The sequence below is a fragment of the Typopeltis vanoorti genome, chromosome 4 (genome assembly GCF_054136105.1).
Source record: "Typopeltis vanoorti isolate ZY-2024b chromosome 4, IOZ_Tvanoo_1.0, whole genome shotgun sequence".
Classification (NCBI taxonomy): domain Eukaryota; kingdom Metazoa; phylum Arthropoda; class Arachnida; order Uropygi; family Thelyphonidae; genus Typopeltis; species Typopeltis vanoorti.
In genome coordinates, this window is record NC_143552.1 from 122,382,718 (window position 1) to 122,405,407 (window position 22,690).

The 22,690-nt window shown below is 34.1% G+C and overlaps 1 protein-coding gene across 1 annotated transcript in view; it reads right to left on the bottom strand.

The window, feature by feature from the left end:
- LOC150107648 (metabotropic glutamate receptor 6-like) overlaps nucleotides 1-22,690 on the bottom strand; it is a 213,882-nt gene that overhangs the window by 72,869 nt on the left and 118,323 nt on the right. The window contains exon 2 of the mRNA XM_090392155.1: nucleotides 10,306-10,460. Coding sequence (XP_090248281.1) covers nucleotides 10,306-10,460 — 155 coding nt within the window. The remainder of the gene's footprint in view (nucleotides 1-10,305; nucleotides 10,461-22,690) is intronic.

The window sequence follows — 22,690 nt, forward strand, 5'->3', positions numbered from 1 at the left end:
AGATCATTACTTTGATTTCAGCTTGAATCTTCAATCAGTTCAGAGGCATAGCAACTTAATATGTATTGTAATTTTGATAATCAGAATAGTTACTAGTTTAGTTTTCGTTATTAGTTATAGAGCTATAGAGGATATCCGGACCAAAAGATGTACTACATATTTCAGAAAATATCTAAGAGATATTTACCAAACTCATAAAAGTACGTTACTCTTGAAATCTCTCCATAAATTGACATTTTCTTTCCTGCCAGACAGACCATTACTTGGAATGTAATATTTGTAATAATATAATATTTTACATTACTTCGGACAGTGTCCATGAATGTCCATGCATTACTTCGGAGGCAATTTCTCTGTTACCTTAAACGAGGGATGCACACACTGTGGGCCGCATGCGGCCCTCCGTTGTTTCGCTGGCGGCCCGCCTCACCATGTATTATTTTAACTTTAACAAGTTACACGATAGGTAATTTTTAAAAATGGTACATGCGCAAAGCAAAGTAGCCGTGACGTCATGATTGCCTATCTACTTACGATAATCGGTTAGTAATAATGTTAACAAATTTTATAATTCGTCAATTTGTCATATGGGTATTTTGTTTTCGTAGGTGCGGTTGCTACAATTAATTATCACCTCTAGGAAACGGTAAAAAAATAAATTTTACAATAGATTTTACGCAAACTACAGGATGAAAAACGGCAGTTTCAGGATAGCTGGACCGAAAAATATGGTTTTTTTTGCAGTCGTTTAATAATATCGTGTGCTTGATTTGCAAAAGTGCTGTAGCCATGCCAAAAGAATACAATATAAGGAGACACTATGAAAGTCTGCATTCTACATTTTCAAATCTACCTGAAGAACTACGTAAACAAAAGATTTCATTTTTGAAACGAGAATTGACGGGTCAATAAGTGATGTTTACAAAACCTATTCAAGATTCGGAAATCGCAATGAAATAAGTTTTGAAATATCTCTCCTTATAGCAAAAAGGTGCCGACCATTTACAGACGACGATTTCGTTAACGATTGCCTTGAGATAACTGCTAAAATATTTTGTCCTGAATCAGCCCGAAATGTTGAGAAAATTCAGTTAAACTGTGCAAAGAAGAATTACTGCAATGTCGGAAAATGTAAAGGACCAATTCAAAGAAATTTGCCTATTTTTCACTAGCTATTGATGAATCAACTGACATTACTTCCACAACCCAGTTGTTAATATTCGCACGTGGAATAACGCAAGAGTTTGAGGTAAGTGAGGAACTGATTGGAATGAGTTCATTGTCAGAACAAACGAAATGTAATGACATGTTCACTGAGATTATGGAACAGTGTTCCAAAATTGATTTAGATCTGACAAAATTATCAGGTGTCACGACTGACGGAGCTCCTTCCGTGATAGGAGCTAATTCTGGATTGGTAACATTATTGAACCAGCATTTTGGACAGCACGACGATGAGTTGATACAATTCCACTGTATAATCCACCAGGAGAGCTTGTGCCCTAAGAAACTTGGATTTGAACATGTCAGGAAAGTTATGGTTTCAACGATTAATTTTATAAAATCCCGTGACCTTAATCACCGACAATTTAAAAAGTTTCTTGAAGACATTGAAAGTGAATATGGTGACTTAATTTTTTACGCAGAAGTGAGGTGGCTAAGTCGTGGACAAACATTGAAGCGGTTCCTAAATTTAATTGATGAAATTGAAATCTTCATGACTGAAAAAAAACAAAAACGTCCCTGACATAAAAAATCCAGATTACTTATGTGACTTAACCTTTCTGGTTGACATTACTAATAATTTAAATACGTTAAATACGCAACTTCATGGCAAAGATCAATTGGTTACTCAACTTTACGGCCACAGTTTGTCTTTTCAGTGCAAGCTAAATCTATTTCAAATCCAATTGAAGTCAAGGAATTACATGCATTTTCCTAATTATAAGAAGGTTTCTGAAAAGTTCAATGTCAACTTCAAAACTGTGTATGTTGAAAAGATTGTTGAAAAGATTGATAACTTGATATCAGCCTTCAAGTATCGGTTTTCTGGTTTTAAAAAAGTGAAACCGTTGCTAGATTTATTTAGCAATACTTTTGCCATTTTGCCCGAAAATGCACCCGAATCAGCACACAGCCAATCATCGACATTCAAAACGATCAGAGCCTGCGAAATAAATTTAACGAAGACAATTTATTAAACTTCTATCGTTGTGTCGATAAAAACAATTACAAATGGTTTCTAGATAATGTATTAAAATGTGCAAGCCGCTTTGGCTCAACATATATTTGTGAACAAACTTTTTGAGTCATGAATATTACCAAATTGAAAAATAGGAACCGCTTGACTGATGAAAATTTAGAATCAATTTTGCGGTTGGCTACTACAAAAAAACTCGAACCAAATATCAAAACAATTGTCAAATCAATGCAATGTCACGCATCAAATTAAATTCACTTACTTTTTTTACCTTTTTTGTAACAATTATGATAGGTATAAATAAAATAAACAATATATGGTAGATAACTTTCAAGTTTTTTTGGCGGCCCTCCTAAAAAAGTGGAACTATGCGTCCCTCGGCCTTAACAAGTTTGTACATCCCTGCCTTAAACTATACAAACTCTAACTGTATACAAAGTCTCAAATTCGCCCACCCAAGAAATACTGCTCCTATATTTGGGGTGGTGCACTAAACTCCTCTATAAGATTGTTCAATTCTGTCCAGAATTTTAATGATCCAAATCCACTTCAATCCCTGTCTCTCACAGACGTTCAGTTTCTACCTTGTGCCTCTTCTACAGATACTTTCATGGACTTTATGAACGCTGAAGACATAATTATATCCTCAGTGCTCTGATTAATTGGCCGTATACAGCAGTATAAATCACTATTATTCCTCCACTCTCCTCCAAAATCATTAAAACAAGATCCGCTGCAAATCAACACCTTTTTACGGTTCATCTTGAAAATCACCGAACCAACTTCACTGCCTCTGTTTTTTACTTCATCTACTTCTGTCCTACGTAATAGTCTCCCCCCTCTGCCCCTTCGCCAAAGATTACAACCTTCAGCTGTTCAAGCAAAATGTAAACAGTCTCCTCCTCTCTTCTATTCTTCTTGACCCCACACGATTCTTGTGGGCAAGTGGAATTTTGATTCTTTTGTGAATTAGATGAAAAATGAAAAGGAGCAGATGTATATATATATATATATATATATATATATATATGTTAGATTAAAATATATATCAAGATTAAAAGTACTTCACATTCATTCCTTCAGACACTGTGATCATATCAAGTATATTTTCTTCTATGTGTGTACGGTGTGTAAATATAGATAAGTGTCTTAAAACTAAGGCAGTAATTATTATTACGTGACAACACAAAGGAGTCCAAAGACTCATCGAGGGAGGACACCACTCTAGATTTGTTTCCGCCAACTACAACTCACCGCAAATACATCCACGCCATCTACAGCCCGTTTCCACCACGAGTACTTCCAGAGACAATCACAAACTTCCATGCCCATGGCGGTATTCGAACCCGCAGCCTTTTGGCTGGAGAGCGGATACACTAACCCCTCGGCCAACCGGGCCAACTTTCTTTCTCTTAGCTAAATATAAATTTAGCTTATATATATTCCATGTATATAATATATATATATATATATATATATAATTCCAAATAATATATTCCATGCGTCGTTAAAATATGAGCTAGAGAATATTTTACACCTGAATAATGTATCCAATATTGGATATCCAATATATTTTTCCAAAGAAAAATCTACCCACTTTTTTATATTATATTATATTATGTTATATTATATTATTTAGCTTAAAATAAATAGTTTGATTTAGGGAGATGTTTTAGTGTAATGTGCTCATATTCATATCATAATTATGTAAAATATTTTGCATAATTATGATATGAATTGGGAGTAAAATATCCCAATTATCAATTAATTGGGAGTAAAACATTCCGTGGTAATATTATACCAGGGTAGTTTTTTGTAAAGATTTTTTTCATTCATATAAACATTACACGAGAAAACCATCAGAGATGATGCTTTCCACGTGTAGTTTCATGTAAGAAATCAGAAGTTATTATTAGTCAGTATACCTTCCTCCCTCAATAATGGCATGAGAGTATTTATGATACTTTATGGTAATAAAAACATATTTGTATTTAATATCTATACTTATCTTTACTGAAAGAACACTCTGAATCACACCCAAGAGAATCTACTGTAGAACTCATTCTTTCATTCAATAATATATTGCGTTAGGGTTAGAGATCACAAGATGACGTTAGTTGTCTGCTCTACTCTCTTCACTGGATGCCGCATAAGATTATAGGTAGTCTTTGGTCTGCTATTTCTGATTGCTTAAGGGTAAAGAATGACAGTTGCTAAGTCTCGAACTATTAAATCAAACTAAAACAGCCTCACCTACTCCCTCTGGGGAATGAAACATAAGCAGAATTTTATAATATTTATACCATACAGAAATAATTCGGATTTATTACTGTTATAGGCAAAGACATTAAATTTATAATTAAATTACATAATCAGGTAATTCAAATTTTTTATGCTTAATATATTTTACTATGAAACACAAAAGAACAATATTTTAATAAAACTGTTTCTTTTCACCCAGAGATGGAACACTTTCATAATTCTCTTTTTATTTCTTAATGTGAATATCCATTTACAAAGATTGTAGACGTACATTAGTAGAGTGGGTAGATTAATTGTTAGATAATACGATTCCCGTTGTCTCTAGAATTGTGTGAATTAATCTGATTTAATCCCCTCGGTTGCATTCTCGAGCAGGGCATTTAAACAGAAATAAAAATTCTGTTTTTACAAGATCCAGTTGGAGCCTTTTTTTTTTCATCGTTAATCTCAATTAATTATTTTTATCCAAGAGAAATTTAGCATCCCCAATTTTTAAGCACTGATATTAATTAACCTTATATTTTAAAATGTCTTTTTGTAGCAGATATCTTATACAACGAATAATCGCGAACTTAATTTATAATCCGTATTTTACTGTAAAGTGATTTTCTTGAAGCAGGAAAGTGTGCTTGTTAAACATAAATGTCCATCACCAAAGTATAAATATTTGCAAAATCTTCGTGGTCTGGAAGTTTTTACGGAATTAATCTTATAGACTTATGTCAACTCGCAACTGCGGCAGTGCATAGAAAGAATGAGTTATGTGAACTTCAGTCGGGAGAAATTGTGTTGTCGAAATATTGTAGTATTTTGATACAAAATATTGAATGATTTCTGATAGATATTTTTCAGGAATTAAAAAAAAATACACTGGAGATCAAAAGATAAAAAAATTGAAAAATGGTTACTGGTGCATACAAATATATTATATTACACAAAATTGTGTTATAAATTTCGTACCAATTAAGTCGCAATATGTTTTTGGTAAACGTTAAAAGTTTCCTAAAGACGTAGATAAGAAATAAATGTACAGTGCTTAAAGAAAACTATGCGGAGAGACATATTATTATTATTATTATTATTATTATTATTATTATTATTATTATTATTATTACGGGCAGCTCCAAGGAGTCCTTAGACTCATCGAGGGAGGCGCAACATCATGTCAAGATAACTATTCAACATTCACATAGTATCTATCATGCTTCATCTTGAACTCATTTACAGTCATGGCACCCACAACAGACTCTGGTAGCTTATTCCACTCATTTACCACTCACTTACCACTCACCAACTAAAAAAAAAAAAATGTAATTCACATTATAACTGACATTTCGATGTAACATACCTCAAAAAGAGTATGAGCATGTGACCTCTCTGCCTGAATGCAGAAAACCAAAAACCGGTTAATCCTGTACATAAGATTGTTATGTTTACAATAAAGAAATCTATCTTCATCTATCTATGTGTGTGTGTGTGTGTGTGTGTGTGTGTGTGTGTGTGTGTGTGTGTGTGTGTGTGTGTGTGTGTCTGTATTAGAAATATAGAGAGAGAGAGAGAGAAAGAGTGAGAGAGGAGGGGATGAGAGAGGATAATTTGTGTTCTTTTTATTCTAGAAGGGAGTCGAACTCAGCTGGAATATTTCAAATCATGTATTAGTTTGCGCATGACTGCAAGTGAGCATAATTTTACTGTTTGCATATATTTAGTAGGGTTTAATCGTCATTCTAGATGACCTATTTACTATTTTAAATGATGATATTTTCTTTATTTACTTCTCAATTCTTAGCTGTTACCATTTGCAACAACATGTCTTGTATACACTGAAGTTTGGAATAGAAAAGATTCGAAATCGTGACGGAAAATCGAGCTATTCGAATTAAGAGGTATTTTAAAATAAAAATGAACCTGTTCCGTTTTGATTAAAATTAAAATTTCATTTGGCTGAAACCATCATGACTTTTAATCGGGGATTTATCGGAAAATCCCCGATTAAAAAAGGTTTTTCCCATACACATGTGTGTGATTTCATTAATAACTTTTCCAGACAAGGAAAGAACTTGGAGTTTAGTTAATATTTAATGAGGTCTTAAAGCATACAAAAAGAAACAAGACGAGTTTGCAAACTTTCGTCACTTCAGCTTACTGTACTTGTTTTTTCTTATATCCACGGGATTACAAAAGCGTGAAGCATTCATTAGTGCTAAATACTTGACTTTACAACTAGAAGAATAAAATCTTTAATGTTCGATGGTGTAAACTTTAGATGAATTTAAAAAGTAATTTAATTTTTAAGACATAAGGAGGATTTGGACTTCATGCCTTTCAAGTAATAAGTATGTTTCTTCCTATTATTTATTACTCGAAAAAATTAGCTCCAACTCTCAAGGATTAGCGCTCATAATAACGAAATACGAAAAATGCATCATTGATTATTCAGCAGCAGGATGTAGATAGGAACCAGTGCTTTCGTTTTGACCCTTATTTAGTACTTTGTTGTTTTTCATTTTTGCTGTTTCATGTGGCTTATCAACTGTCCTACAATATGACATATCTCATAATTGTCTGAACTTCGTGTTCTGTATGCAGATATTTAAACATTTTCAGACCTTTGGATTGACAAGTGTCGCAACAGACTTCTGACTTACGAGCAGGGCGAGTACACTAAAAACTCAGAAGTCATTTAGCACTAATTTTATCAAATGGCAGACTGCTGCAAGTTGCGCAAGTAGGCATGTAGAGTCGTTGGTATGTAATAAAACTTAACTGCAACAGCAACTTTCACTTTCTACTGCATATGCGCAAGTGAAAATTCATCAAAAATATCAAAGGTGAGAAACGAACTGGAAATCTAGCGCACGTACCTGCAGTTGTATGCAAACACGTTTAGCAGTGATTCCCGTATTGCGTTATCTGTTGCTAAACTAATCAGTGTAATCATCGACTTAAAGAAAGAAATAGTTGAACAAAAAGAGAACTTCTACAGTTCACATATTAAATGATTTACTATCATCTTAGTTAGACAAACTGAAAAAATTAAAACATGTTTAAGATCATTTAAAAGATCTCACAACAATCCAGTTGAATTTAAAGATCAAGATAAATGAAGCTGTGCATCAACCCCATTATCTAAAAAATAACAAACCAAAAGATATAAAATTTAAACCAATTGTCCTTCCATCCTGATTTACGCTTACGAGTAGACCTACACTTCACAGCGAAGGTATTTGAAACCAACTCTGATGGAATAGATTGGTTATTTGATATTCCCCAAGTGCTTTATGTCTGTATATTGCGTGTGTTCTTCTGGCCTGTTTGCCTGAATTTTCTAAGGGAAGAAAAACTATCCAAGTTTCAGGGAGAAAAACTCTCCACCACCGTATGAGATCCGTAACTCACCATTTTTTTTTTTTTTTTTTTTACGAAACAAAAAAGAAATGGTTAGATCATAAGATATAAAGTGTTAGAGGTGTTAACGATCATATCTATGGATAATATTTAACAAAAGAAGTAAATAAAATTATAGGGATATTATTAATCTATCGAGGTTATAGTCAGATAAGATAAAAACATTTTAATAGAAATAAAATTATTATTTATTTTTATTTTTGAAACGTATGATTTCTTAATGCATTTCATTCAAGTGAAGTATGTTTTACTGTTTGGAAAGAATCTAGCGGACACCATAGTATGAGGAACAAATAACAATGACGCACTTCTTTAAAATATGTGAGAACTCTCTTGGGTGCGATAAATTCAACAATCGTACGGGGCATACATTCCATAATACATCCGATAGCAACCAGTGAAACCTTTTGCACAGTTCTTATTCTAGGCACGTAATGAGGTCTTGGACTGTAGTTAGTGGGACGGACAACCCTTCAGCTAATCCGAAGTCCTTTCATCCCACAGACGTTCAGTAGGGTTCAAATCAGGGTTTTTTGTGGAGGCCAGTCAAGTGTGATTTCGTTCATGTCCACAAACCACGCAGTTACGGCAGCAGCCTTATAACACGGTGCATTGTCTTGCTGAAACAAACAATGGTCATTTTTGTAGAAACGTCACAATGCAGGAAGTATTGTGTAATCCAGATCGTGTACCTTTCAGAGATCAATGTTCATGGCACCTCAAACAGAGGTCCGAGGCCAAATCAGGAACATACCATCAGACCGCCACATCCGAATATCAGAGCAGCAGTTACGCACTCTGGTAACAGACGTTCACCAGGCATTCACTACGCTCACATTCATCCATTTGTTCGGTAGAGTGTGTAGCGTGATTCGTTGCTCCATAACACACCTTTCGATTTTACACGATCCACGCTCTTTGCACCACTGAAGACGATGCTGTCTTTTGGATTGGGTAATAGGAGACATTGTCCGCGCGGTTAGCCTAGTGGCTTTGCGCTTCGCAACCATATGCATGGGGAAGGAGTGTCCTGGGTTCGATTCCCGTCGCCGACGTGAGGAGCTTAAGGATCTTCCTCAGCCATAGCCAAGTTAGCCGGTCTTGGGTGTGGACAGGAGGGTTTTTTCCCCAGTTTATCTGCGGTTTTTCATCCCGCAAGCAAGCAAACCGGCTCCGTGAACACACACGGATCTACAGCCATAAATACTTAACCCCCCATGAGGGGGGATCAACCCTCCCCAATAGGGACGGGGAAGGAAACTTCATATGAATAAATAAAAATAAATAGGAGGCGTTGAATATTGTAGTATTATCATCGGTCCTCTGTGGGTAGCGCTTACAGTTGATTTTCTGTGCTTCCATCTCAGTATGATAGCGCTGATTGTTGACCTGGGGGGTGGTCCATTTTGCCAATAATTTGCCGAAGAGATGGCCTTCAACATGATATCCTATCACAACGCCTCTTTCGAACTCCGTCAGATTCCTTCTCGCAGTCATTTCATCTAGACACAGTTGCACTGACTTGGGAGCATGATATTCCTACAATTTATACCGGATACAAACAGGTGACGTTAAATGGCACGATGCATCTTACCCATGAGGGTGTCCGTTGACTTCTTTCCAAGCAGTATATTTCTTTCAAGGCAAGTTTAAAAAGTACGTTTTCTTCCTTTAAAAATTTTAAACATTCCACTGAAATTCAACATCTCATACAAAAACAGTTTGGCTGAGACAAAGTAAGCTGAATATTCTGCCTAGCGATATTACTGAATCCATATAATTGTTAATAGGTTATTGATCCCAAATAATACAGAATATTTTAAATTGGAGCTTTTCCACTGGAAATCGCAAAACTGTGAAACTAATTTGCTGAAAATATTTCAGTTTAGATCATGTTGACAAAAAAAATTACACTTGTTGCTTCAATAGTTTGAACTGGTATTTTTTGAAATGGACAAATCAAAGTAGTCATGATATACTAGGCCTCATATGATTCAGTTGGTGTAGCACGTGATTTAAATCAATACCACTGCCAATATTTAAATATTAAAAACTAAGCTCATCCATTCAATATTCATCTTTCTCTTAAGATGACTTAATAACAGTTGTCCTCGTTACTAAAGGGTCGTCGTGTTCTAGAGGGATTAAAATAGACCTTCGAATTGAAAAGTGTCATCGCTACTAATTTAGTGGAACATCTTGAAAAATAAAATAATACCACTTAAATGTCATTTTATTTATTTATTATTTTATTCTTATTTTAGTTTTTATTTTTTGCACTTATAATCAAGACAACAAGATTCAAGTGGTATTGCAAAGTCAGATAATCTTTTTAAAAGATGTATAATTTCATTCGATTGTATTAGAATCTTCACTTGTGCGTATATTTTCTGTAAATCTGTTTTTCTAAATTAAAACTGAATTCATAATCTTACCTGCGGGATCCTGAACAGCCTCAATAAGTTAGCGACTTGTATCGATGTAACACTAGATGCTGCTCCAAGAACTCCGGTTATTACTTTCTGACGTATCACAGGTGTTGAACCATCACGACATCTATAAGTTCCGTCGTCAATATTACTGATCGATCCTATAGAGGAAACCAAAAATGTCATATATCTGTACCTTGAATCTTATTTTATCAAGATCAAAGCACCACCTATGAGTATTATCTATAGCTACTTAAACATTCATGCAAATTGCAATGCAAGATAAGTATCAGTCCAGTTAAGATATTAATTTCAGTTGCTTTACAAATGCTAGCTGTCGACATAGTTTGTCTCTCGCAATATATTCCTTCGCTTCTCCATATTCTAAGTGACCAAAATAGAATTTCGTAGGTGTACGATTACACTTTGTTAAGAAGGCAACGGCACGATTTTTGTTCATTTTGCCTAAAGATTTAATGTTGATAGGAGAAAATTTCAATAGAATAATTTTTGCGTCACTGTTGCTAAGGGAACAAACAGTTCGCTGTATTTTAACCATCTCGTTTTATGCGTATACGTTTTTACACAAACGTGTCGATTCAGCATTTTCTAATCTTTCTAAGTGTCGAAAATAATCAACTTTCAAGTAGAAATGAAACTGTATAAAAATCGGGGAATTATAAAAGATTCTTTTTTTTTTTTTTTTTCAAAAGGATGCGCATTTTCTTTTTTTTTTCGTTGGAAAATGGAGACTTGAACGAAGCAGAAAGGACTCACCTTTAGGAGAATTCTTTGTTATTCCAATTTTCTCTAGTCTGAATATTCACTTACCTTAAGTGCAATTCAAGTTTATTCAAAGGAATTTTCTACTTCTTTTCTTTCGGATGAAATACCTAATGCTCTCTATTCCGTTTTTGCTTTTCTCAAACTAAGATTTTTCCAAGTCTCTCACTCAATAGAAAAAAAAAAAACAAACTCCGTATCCTCTTTAGACTTCCATTGAATTAGACGTCAATTCCGAAAAGAGCGGGATGGATTTTTTGCGCGCTGCATCTCCGAGAAATATTGTGCCTCTCTATTTCTCAATATAATAAAATACTGATATGGTTTTAAAATAATCATCAACACATCATCACTTCGTAAAAAATAAACAAAAAAAAATAATAAATGCATATCATGCAACAGTGAAGTTATTGATCGGATTTCAATACTTTTACAACGAATGAGATAATATAGAAAATCGCCAAGACTAGTAATGAAAACGTTACAAAATACTTATATTTTATGTGTGTTCAGTATTGTGGACAAGATATTTCGTGTGCTTGGCATTATAGGAGTAGAAGCACAAACCTTTAAACGAATATCATTCATATAAGCTAAATATGTTTGGAAATATGTATAACGATCTGAAAACTACCATTTCGCATAGAGTTGTTATATAACAGTAAATAATCTTGTTTGTCTGTTGTTGCTGTATATATATATTATTTGAACTTGTCTCAACAAGATTATTCATTGATTAGCAATAACTGTAAACTACGTTTTAATTTTAATATGTCTAAACCTAATCTGATACCTTATTAAAATTATACATAGCTGAGTTATTATCAATTTTAAATTACGCAGCTTGCCTACTGTACAACACGTTTAAATGGAGAGAGAGAGAGAGAGACTTGGAAGAGTGAGTGTGATTTTACATATGTTCAACAGAGTAGTTAAATGAGTAAATTGTCTAATATCTAATCAGTAATCTTGATTAATTTAATTAAGAGAACTTGATTAAGATTTTTAGCATTGCTACTGATGAATTAAATATATCATAACTATAATATATACATTTCTCTAATCTGGTTTACTAATTTGTCTGTGAGATGTCTCCTTTCCTCAAACATAAGTGTCAATAGTATTTGGTCTGTAATAAATTAAATATCAATAACACACTGCATTCCTAATGCATATGCATAGCATCGACAGTGATCAAGGTGTGTGTGTGTGTGTGTGTATATATATATATATATACATATACACACACACACACACCTTTTTTTGTTATACAGGAATTCAGATTCAATTGAGTGGGTTGGATACTTCGAATGAATGAACTGCTAATGACAATAAGTATTATATAAAAATATATAACTTATGGAAAAAATAGATGACATACATAGGAATTACGTCTATGCTTTCTGTGTTAAGATAAATTACTCTTTATCATGCATTTAGAAAATAATAATTATTATAATTTTTCTGTGTGAATTTCACCCAGGGAAAGATTGTAAAGCGCCATTTTACCAGGAGTTCTGCTTTCAAAAACAAAAATAGAATTTTTCCAGAAAAGTAACGAGAATTGTTATACTTTGGATAATAAAATCGCTTAACTAAGCAAATTCGCAAATTCATGCTACGGTGAGATATGATCACAAAGCGGATAGTTCAGAGAGCGAATACGCAATCTACTTTCCCTGGTTCGTGTGACAGAATCTCTGAAAATATCAAGAATTAAATTTCAAATAAAACCTCATAAAGAAATACAATCTGAATATAATATTATCCTATGAATGTTAGGATCAATGACCTGTCGGGGTAAGTAATATGGCGTTTTGAAACCTAATTAATGCTCTAATTGGCCGATAGTTAATCCTAAACGCATAGCGAATTATAGCTGTCACTAGAGTGTGTATAATCTTACGGATTATCTAGTTTTATGGGACAAAAAACCCGAGTTTCTAGAAGAGAAACACTCTAACCTCCGTATGAGACCATTATTTTGTCTTCGTTTGACAGGTCCCGAATAACATTTTGTGTGTCACAGACGGGGCATCAGCAATTCTGTCCAAGTGTTTCAACGCAAAGAACTTTGTCGTTTCTAACTGAGCAACAGAGATTTACTAGCAATATTCTCCTACAAAATATCATGTTAGACCACCTCAATCCCCTGGTGAATCGATTACAAGGTTCCTGAAGCACTTCTTAGCTGAATATTATTTATTCCTGCACTTCATGTTTGTTCATGGTATATCGCTGTCACAAACATTTTTTCCCATGATATTCTAAAGAACTCAATGAGACTGCGTTTCTGAGATAATCTGGTAAGGAGACATCACCATGTTCTTGGACAAAAGGTAGTTTGTGATGTGGTACGTTATACTCTTAGAATTGTTCATCATCACTTGTATGGTAAATGATCAGAGTGAACTAATGCACTTGGTCGGAAAGCTCTAGATTGAATCAGTGACCTCTTACTCTACTGGCAAGCAGTGTCAGTAAAAATTCCATAGATCATTACATAACTCCAATATTATATAGTGTAGTGGCTCAACAGCCCATTGTTCGTTTCTTGCTGTTTTCAGGTTCATGTGCTCAGTTGGTCCACAGAGTCAGTGGAATAAAGAGGATACTTATTGAACCAAGCATGTCCCTAGAATCTGTTCATTTTTATCCTTTTTTCTCCTTACCAATGATAGCAATAGCAATTATTTTCTCCCACTAATCTCGAATTCAATCCAGTTTTTCTGGCTACAGTAACTTCATTCTTTTCTAGGCTCCTTTTAGATTCTCGCATATTTCATTCGGCAATCGAATTGAACTGTTCAACCCAGTATTTGACTTTTATCATATACATTCATTTATTAAATTTATAACAGAAATAGAAATATCCAGATCCGACAGAATAGAAATGATACTCAAAAGATAACGAACTCTAAATAATTTAGACATTTGCATTTTATTAAGGAATTCCTTCTCTCTTCAAACCACTCTTTTGAACTGTCGCCGGCCTGGTTGGCCGAGTGGTTGCGTATCCGTTCTCCAACCAAGAGGATAAGGGTTCGAATCCTACCAAAGGCATGGGTGTTTGTGATTGTCGGACTATCCTACTAACCAATTACCATATGTATTGCTGTGACTTGTGTCCTGGCACAGTATAACCTTTTATGTCTTTGCGCAATAAAAAATCAAATAAAATAAAATCTGAACTGTCACTTCTCATGAGAGGTGGGTAGAGCAAAAATATTGAAGGACCTGACATTTGCAATTGAATGTGATTTCGTTAGTTGCACATCAGTCATAAATAGCGAATAAGAATACCTAAATTGAATATTTCTTATGTAAACGGAATATACTTTATAAACGAACACTAAATAACTTGGAAATGAACTAAATATATTATTTATGTACATTCAGTTTGTGCACCGAGTTGCTCTTCATATTTCTAAACGATATTTCAATTTCTTCATATTTTTTTCAAAGATTAATTATTACCTAAATCATTGTTATGGCTTCAATAATACTTTACATCAGGGGTTTTCAACCTTTCAGACAGAGCGGACCGCATTAAAAATTTCAATGAAGCCCGCGGACCACTAAGCTATACTGTGGTATTTAGAATTGTAAGATGCTTTCCAGATTCACAAGGAACGCTGTGCATTTGATGCTTTACGTAAAATCCTATATCCTATAACAAATAAACAAACTGAGCTTTAAGAGCGTAGGTAGGAGTCGGGTTCATGATAAATCAATACTTGAAAAAAAGGTAATTGAATGAAGAAAACATTCATTTTTTACAATATCAATGGGCAACTTGGCAATGTTTTTCCTTGACTAGCTTGTCGATGTTGGCATCAATGTTGGAAGTCGCTATGCGCAGAGTATTCTCGAGATGTTGTTCTGTAATCTGTAATTCTGTAATCCAATTAAAAGGCAAGACAAGATTCCTTTTCGACATAGCGAACTGCTATTTATACGGTCCCAGTGACCTTCGTTTTTGGCTACGTCATCGTCCCCCCACTCCCGGTACTTCGGTGGTTTGCACCTGCCACCCTCTTCGATCGGTGCAATTAGTCGGGAGAACCCCGTGTACTGTTGACCCTCCAGGTTGCAGTTGCCCCAGGGCATTAGTTAATACCTGAATCCAGTGTTTCTCAAACTTCAGATATCTGTGTACCCCTTCTTAAATTTTCATTATTACCAAGTACCCCTTAATTAAATAATTAAATAATTAATTAATTAAATAAATAAATAATTAATTAAAAATATATAAATTCATTAATTAAAAATATATAAATTCATTAATTAAAAATATATAAATTCATTAATTAAAAATATATAAATTCATTAATTAAAAATTAATCAATTAATTAAAAATAATTAATTAATATTAATAAAATATTAATTAAAATTAAATATCTATTTTATTTGAATTGATATGTTCATGTAAACAAAAAATATGATTTATTTTAAAATTTTGGTTCTCTAGAGATGTCAGACGACACACTCATCAATTTCATTTGATCCAGATGCAATATCATCGTTTTCTTGTTGCTTACAGCTACTTGTATTTGCTATATTGCTCTCTTTTGGGGGTTTTATGAATCCAATCTTTAACCAATGATCCATACGTAAGAATTTGAAAGCTAAAAAAAATATTGCATTTACTCGAATATAACTCTAATTTTTTTTCCAAGTTAAAAAATCGTGTTGAGAGATACGTGCGGGAATTTTTTGAAACTGAAGTGTTCAGAAAAAAACTGAAAATGGTGCAACTTACCAAGAAGCTCCTACCTACTCGCTATCACTACTTTTGGCATCGAGAACAGTTTCTTTGTGTGCATCGTCAAAGTCATCTAACCAAATAACGTCATCCTCTTTCTCATTATTTCAAGCAAAAATTACCAGTAATTTACAAGACTTGAGATACGTAGAGCAGCAAAGAACTGCATATGATTTTGGTGCGGTATTAACAATTAATATTTACATCATATTAAGGCAAATATTGATTTTTCGGTCCATGATTGTACTTATGAAATGCGGTTCTCAGATAAATAAGCATGTAGACGTCAATAGACAAACTTTTCTCATTTATACTTGTCTTCTTCATCGAAGCAATTTCCCATCAGGATTAATTGTGCTTCCCTACTGTTGTTACCAAGAACAGACATTTCCATCAAACTGGTTTCTGGGGAAAGAAAATTCATTTCGTAACTGTATTTGCGGAAAGTGTCTACTAAAATTCTTTCGATTTCAATTATATTTTCACTCTTTTACGTTCCTATATTAGAATATTTCCAGCTTATATTTTTCAGAACATTCCATGCCTTTCATTATATTATTAATCTGGCTCATCTTCTTCAACCAAACGAATCTAATCCTCATTAGATTCGTTTACTAATCAATCCTGACATGATACGACTTTCTTTCCTAAAACTGCAATGTATTTTCTACGAAATTTATAACACAATTTTTGTGTAATACAATTTATTAGTAAGTAGGCAATAAATTGGGTACATACTTCCTGCCCTAACATATGGAGAAGAAATATGGACTTTAACAGAAGCTCTGAACAAAACGCTGGGAACAACACAACATCGCATGAAGAGAAGTATGCTAAAAATAACATTAAGTGACTAGAAAATCAACAGAGTGGAAGGTCAATGGATGGAGTAGGACAAAGAGGAAGACGAGAAGAGGGTGAAGGGATGAACTAGAACAAGTTTCAGGAGTGAGATGGATGGGAGAGGCAAAAAACCGAGTGGTCTGGAAAACCGTGGGGGGTGGGGGGGAAACCTTCGTCCAGCAGTCGACAGAACCAAAAGAAAACGAGAGAGAATAAATTGATGTCTGCATTTGACTGTGTTGTCATGAAATTTTTTCATATATAGATAAAAATGTAGCTCGTCTTTAGCTGTTGGGCACCAGTGTACTTATTAATACCTAGTTATATTTCATATGATTATTCTTCACACATGTGTTAGTACACTAGTGGCCAAAATTGCGGAAACCTTTTGGAAAAAGTGTATGTCTGAGGTTTGATGGCTCATAACACCACTTTGTTCTGGTGTAATACCATAAACTTATATATCAATTGATAAATAATTTAATCAAGAATGTAACGCAATAACACTTATGAAGGACTCTTTATTAGAACAGCAGTTATAAAGAATAAAATTAAAACACATAGAAAAAATGAGATATACAAAAATTCTCACAATGTGAGTTAATACTTAGTTGGGTAATTTTTAGCATTAATTACGGCCTTACAACGCCTTCCCATGGAGTGAACCAAGTTCTTTAGTTCTTCATCTGTTATAATGTGAATCCAAGATTGAATTATTGCGTCTATTAATTGGGTTTTATTGGTAGGTTGCTTCTGACTAACAAGTTTCTTTAGTCGGCTCCATAGATTTTCGATTGGGTTAAGGTCTGGGCTATTCCCAGACCTTAACCCAATCCAGCAGTGGAATATGATTATCTTGAAACCACTTTTTGCACACAGCAGCAACATGACAAGGAGCTGAATCCTGTTGAAATATAAATGCTTCATTATTTTGGAAAAGATCACGTGCGGAAGGCTTCAGTTTGGGCTCAAGTATTTCATTTATGTATTTTGAGGCATTTATATTCCCATTAATCACGCAAATTCTGCCTACACCTTTTGATGTCATACAACCCCAGATCATAAGACTAAGTGGGTGTTTCACGATAGGTGTAATGTAATTAGGATCTTCTTTGATTCTTCTCCTTACGTATTTTATGCCATCACTACCAAATAGGAAGATTTTGGTCCCATCACTACCAAATAGGAAGATTTTGGTCCCATCACTCCAAATAACACTGTCCCATTGTTCCGCTGTCCAGTTAACATGGGTTTTAGCCCAGTTTAATCCTTTCAACCTTTGAGAGATAAAAATGGCTTTTTTCGTGGAATTGCATATTTAGACCAAAATCCCACACCGAACAGTCCTTGCACTCAACTCCACGTTGTATTGCGCCATTTCATCTTGTATACACCCAGATAATTTTCTTCTGTCACGTAGGCACAGTTTCTCAATTCTTCTATCATCACTTGCTGTTGTGCACCTTTTCCTGCCTTTACCAGTCTGGTTTTGTAGTGACTGAGTCTCTTTATTCCTCTTCAAAAATTTAGAAATGCCACCTTTGGTTACGTTTCCACAATTTTTCTTCTAATTTCTTCATAACTGTAGCCTTTTTCACTTAATAGTACTATTTTACATCCCTTTCTGGGTGACCAGTCAACCCTTTGCGCAATTTCTTTAATTTTATTACGTTTCACAAGTTCACTAAATGAAAGAACACACACAAAAAAAAAAAAACAGCTTGATAGCAAGCACATAACACACTGAGAAATGTCCTCCTCTCAGCTCCAATACATGAGATCAATAGCTGAATCCCGCTGTGATCTTATTGGCTCATTGCCAAAACAAGATGACACCTGATTGACTCTCTAAACACTCATGCTCATTGGCTACATTCAAATGAAAGAAAGCTACTTCATATCAACCTAAGCAAGTTGTGCTTCGTTTTTCTGGTTACAACGTTTCATAGAATATAGATAATTGAACAAACTTTATTGTATCACATTCTTGATTAAATTATCTTGCCAATGATATATAATTTTATGGTATTACATCAAACAAAAAGTGGTATTATGAGCCATCAAACCTAAAAAATACACTTTTCCTGAAGGTTTCCACAATTTTGGCCACTAGATATGTACTCCTACGGTTCGTTGACCAGTCTACTGCTTCCAGGTTTAAATTCTTCTTTCTACCGGCTTATCTACTTATTAGTAGCTGCCAGTTCTCAGAATCCACTTTGTACCATTCCTCCAGTCTTCATCCCGTAAACCTCTATTCTCCATCGCTTACAATGATTCCTTTCCAAGTAGTCCTTGGGCTTCCTCTTTTTTCTCCTTCCCGGAAGTGACTTGTTCATAATTCTGAATCGCCGTCATTCTTCTCTCATTCCTTGAATGTGTTCATTAAATTTCAAAGTATGTGCCGCTTACCTCTCGTAAAAGGTATTCAATTTCATCTCTGTTCGAATAAATATGAGGTATAAGACGGCCCATACGGGTTGCTCTTATACTTCCGAGGTAATAATTCCCATAACTTCTGCTTGCTTCCTCTGGATGTTAATGAAGGTCTAACACTTACGTCCATAGGCTATTATCCGTTTTAAATTCATTCTGCTATTTTTCTTATTTAAATATCACTGTAAATCTTCTATGCAAAAACGCTATTTACGCGGTGGCGAAACAAGTATTATATATGTTTACAAAGAATTGTAAACAGGTATAAGCCTTACTTCTCTGCCTATCCACAAGGGATTTAATTATAACTGGAAATGAAAGATAAGTGCAGAGGCGATAAAAAAAAAGAAGAAGTGCCTCATTAAAATTGAATAAGAAATTAAAAACCCGCATAAGTGGCATAATTGAAGACGAGAAGAGATCGAGGAAAGAAAAAAAAAAGACTGGAAAGGAAAAAGAAAAAAAAATAGAGGATAAAGTGAAATGAACTAAAGTGACTTCAGAATGATAGTTGCATTTTGAACATGCATCGAAAACTTATTTTTATTCTGCCAGTTTCTAGAAAGACGAACAATGGCGCTCTTCACTCTTCTTTCTATATCGTGCATCTATCTGATGTACGTTAGTTTCAAGACAGAAAATATGAAGGATAATCTTACGATCTCATTTCAAAATGTAATTCTGAGTTGGATTGGAATAAAAATGGATTAAATATCTGATGTTGACCTTGTGTAAGGGTAACTGCTGACTTCCTTTCTTCTTTCCTTCCTGATCAGTTGTTCTGATTCAAGAAAGATAGCGGTTTAAAGCTATTTAATTATTTTTTAAAAAACATCAGCAATATTTCATATTTTTCACTAAATTTTGGCTCAGGGAATTGGCTCTTGGGATTTCGAAAATAAACTTTTCCGACTAACAAAGGATACGGTGATAGCATCTAGTATTTCAGTGTTAAATGCGTTGATTGCAAACGATGCTTATACAACAATATTTTTTGTGTAAAATGACCACACGGAATATTGGTTATATAAATAAATATTCCCTAATTACTCGTCTCTAGAACAGTGACGTCTCTAGAGCATTGAAGCAGCAAATACAGTAAACAAATACATTGTATTTGTTTAAGGCATCTGCTCCTACAATAGTTTATTTGTATATTTAAATAAATGATTAAACACTCTTTCATAAAAATGATTTTTACCTAAATTTAATTCGCATCGACAATTCTTTAATGCAGAGTATATCATTCCTCAAATGCGATTCTACGGGAAACTGTAAAATCATATTCCACAAATGCAATTTATTCATTTTCTTAACAGCTTCGTAAACATTTAGATCCTATACTCTGTTATAAATCTTATTTCTAATATATGTAACCTACGAAAAGCTGTGACTTTCGCATAACTCATTTACTCCTAACAATATTAATATGGTAGTTCTCATTTCCACTTTGTCCAGCACGTTAATATTCATTCGCTAATAAAGACGCCGAACCGGACTGCTGTGGGGATTATTCTTATTCGTGGGGATTATGTTTTACATTTTACGAGATTTCAGTACGTTATTAAGCCTATATTACAAACTAAATATTAGTTTTCATTTGAGTGATGGTATTAAGTTTAGATGAAGCAATATTTCTTATTGTCTTGTTAACTAGGCTTTCCACTTTGGTGTCCTCGACAAAATCAAATTTACGATTACTTTCAGTTTCTTCAGGATTACAGCAACATTAATGCTGGAGGAACTGGAACTCTATGAGTTGAAAGGTGATAGCATCCAATTAGAAAGTTGAAGTTACATTACTTTTTCTTCTCTCTCTCTCTCTCTCTCTCTCTCTCTGCTTTTATTTTATCTCATTTAATTATTCTTTTAAATCCGGCCTTAATGCTATATTTTGTAAACAACTCTATTACATGTCAATTTATCAAATATTTTGCTAAAATCTAAGCGAGATATATAATGTCGAAGTTATTTTGTAATACTATTATACTACAGTAATAAACAGGACGTGTCCGCTGGAGTCACTTGCGATTACCTTATAAATTTATTGGCAAATAAACGATTATGTGGGATATTGTTAACAACAAACTCCATTATTTTACCTATTACGGATGTTAGATTTATAGATTTGCAATTGCTCATTTCATGTTTTCAGGTTCCTTTGTGGAATAATACATTTCTGTTTTCCTCCCGTCATCTGGAACTTACTCTCCAAATCCAGTAAAGCACTTCAGGTTAAAGTGAAAGTCATTTCTTTCATCGTTTCATATAACATAACGGGATGTGTAGTGTCTATCTATGCAGCCCTATTAAATTTCGTACTTGCAATTTCTTTCATTTGAAGTTCATTTCAAAGGTCTTTTACTTTTTTTGTTGGTTATCTCATGTAAAATGGATTACTGACTACAGATGATAGATGTAAACAACCCTCTGTGTTGAACGTAAATGCACAAAAATTAGCAGAAAGAGCCAGTCTTTTTCTTCTTCTCCTTTATTCTTTAAGTTTTATTTTTATTTCTTTGCTTAATCGCAAACAGACGCAAATTATCTTATAGCTGGGTTTTAATTAGGTTCTTACCAATTATCTAGTTTTGGGGTCCTATTAATACGCTGATTCCCTTCTGATCTCTTATATCATCCATTAATTCATTGACTGTTACCAACAATCTTCATAACTATTTTCATTTTTTTATTCTTTCTAATTTTTCAATTTTGTTTCATCATTTTTTATTGTTTTCATTTCAAAAGTACTTATTTGTTGCATATAAATAATAATAACTAACGCCGTTTATTCCATTATAGGGAGTAGGCCAGGTATTTTAACCCATCTAGCTTTTGGAAACTGAATGGGAAATTCAATCTCTACCGGTAGCCAATCAGAGATTGTTGGCTAATGACAATCACTATTTTTTAAGCAGCAACCGATGAAGAGACGATTAAACAAACGCAGCCATCTCTTGGCACCTAAGCCTAACAAAATATATTACTGACTGAAATAATGTGGGTTCCAGTCGATTTTCTTGAGTTTACGGGACAATAAACCCGAGTTTCCAGGAGAGAAAAAGAACTGTTTGGGAGGCCTAGCACACAAAGAATGCAAGCGTCGCTTCCACTGAGCTACACAAGCTTCTTTGTCGTATATTTGATTTCTATCCATTTCACATGCATACATTAAAAAAAATTCACTAATGCCTTTTACTCGCATATAGGGAGTAGCCATTTTAGCCCTATCTAATTTTTGGAGAGAAGGGGCATTTCAATCTCCACCTGTAGCTGATCAGTGGTAGCTGCAGTAATTATACACGGCATCAAGTAAAATGAGGTCGCTGATAAGTGCCGCCATAACTGTTCCTTAATCCTAACAGTATGCTTTATTATTTGAAATAATGTGGGTCTACGGTCGATTTTGATGAGTTTACGGGACGAAAAACCCGAGTCTCCGGGAGAAAAACAAAACAAAACTGCCGATGTCAGATTTAATTAGATGTTAGACTTAATCGAAAATCGGTCCAAGAAAGGTTTAGAAGAAGATCTTTCTCTAATCGACGACCTGAATCGAACCTG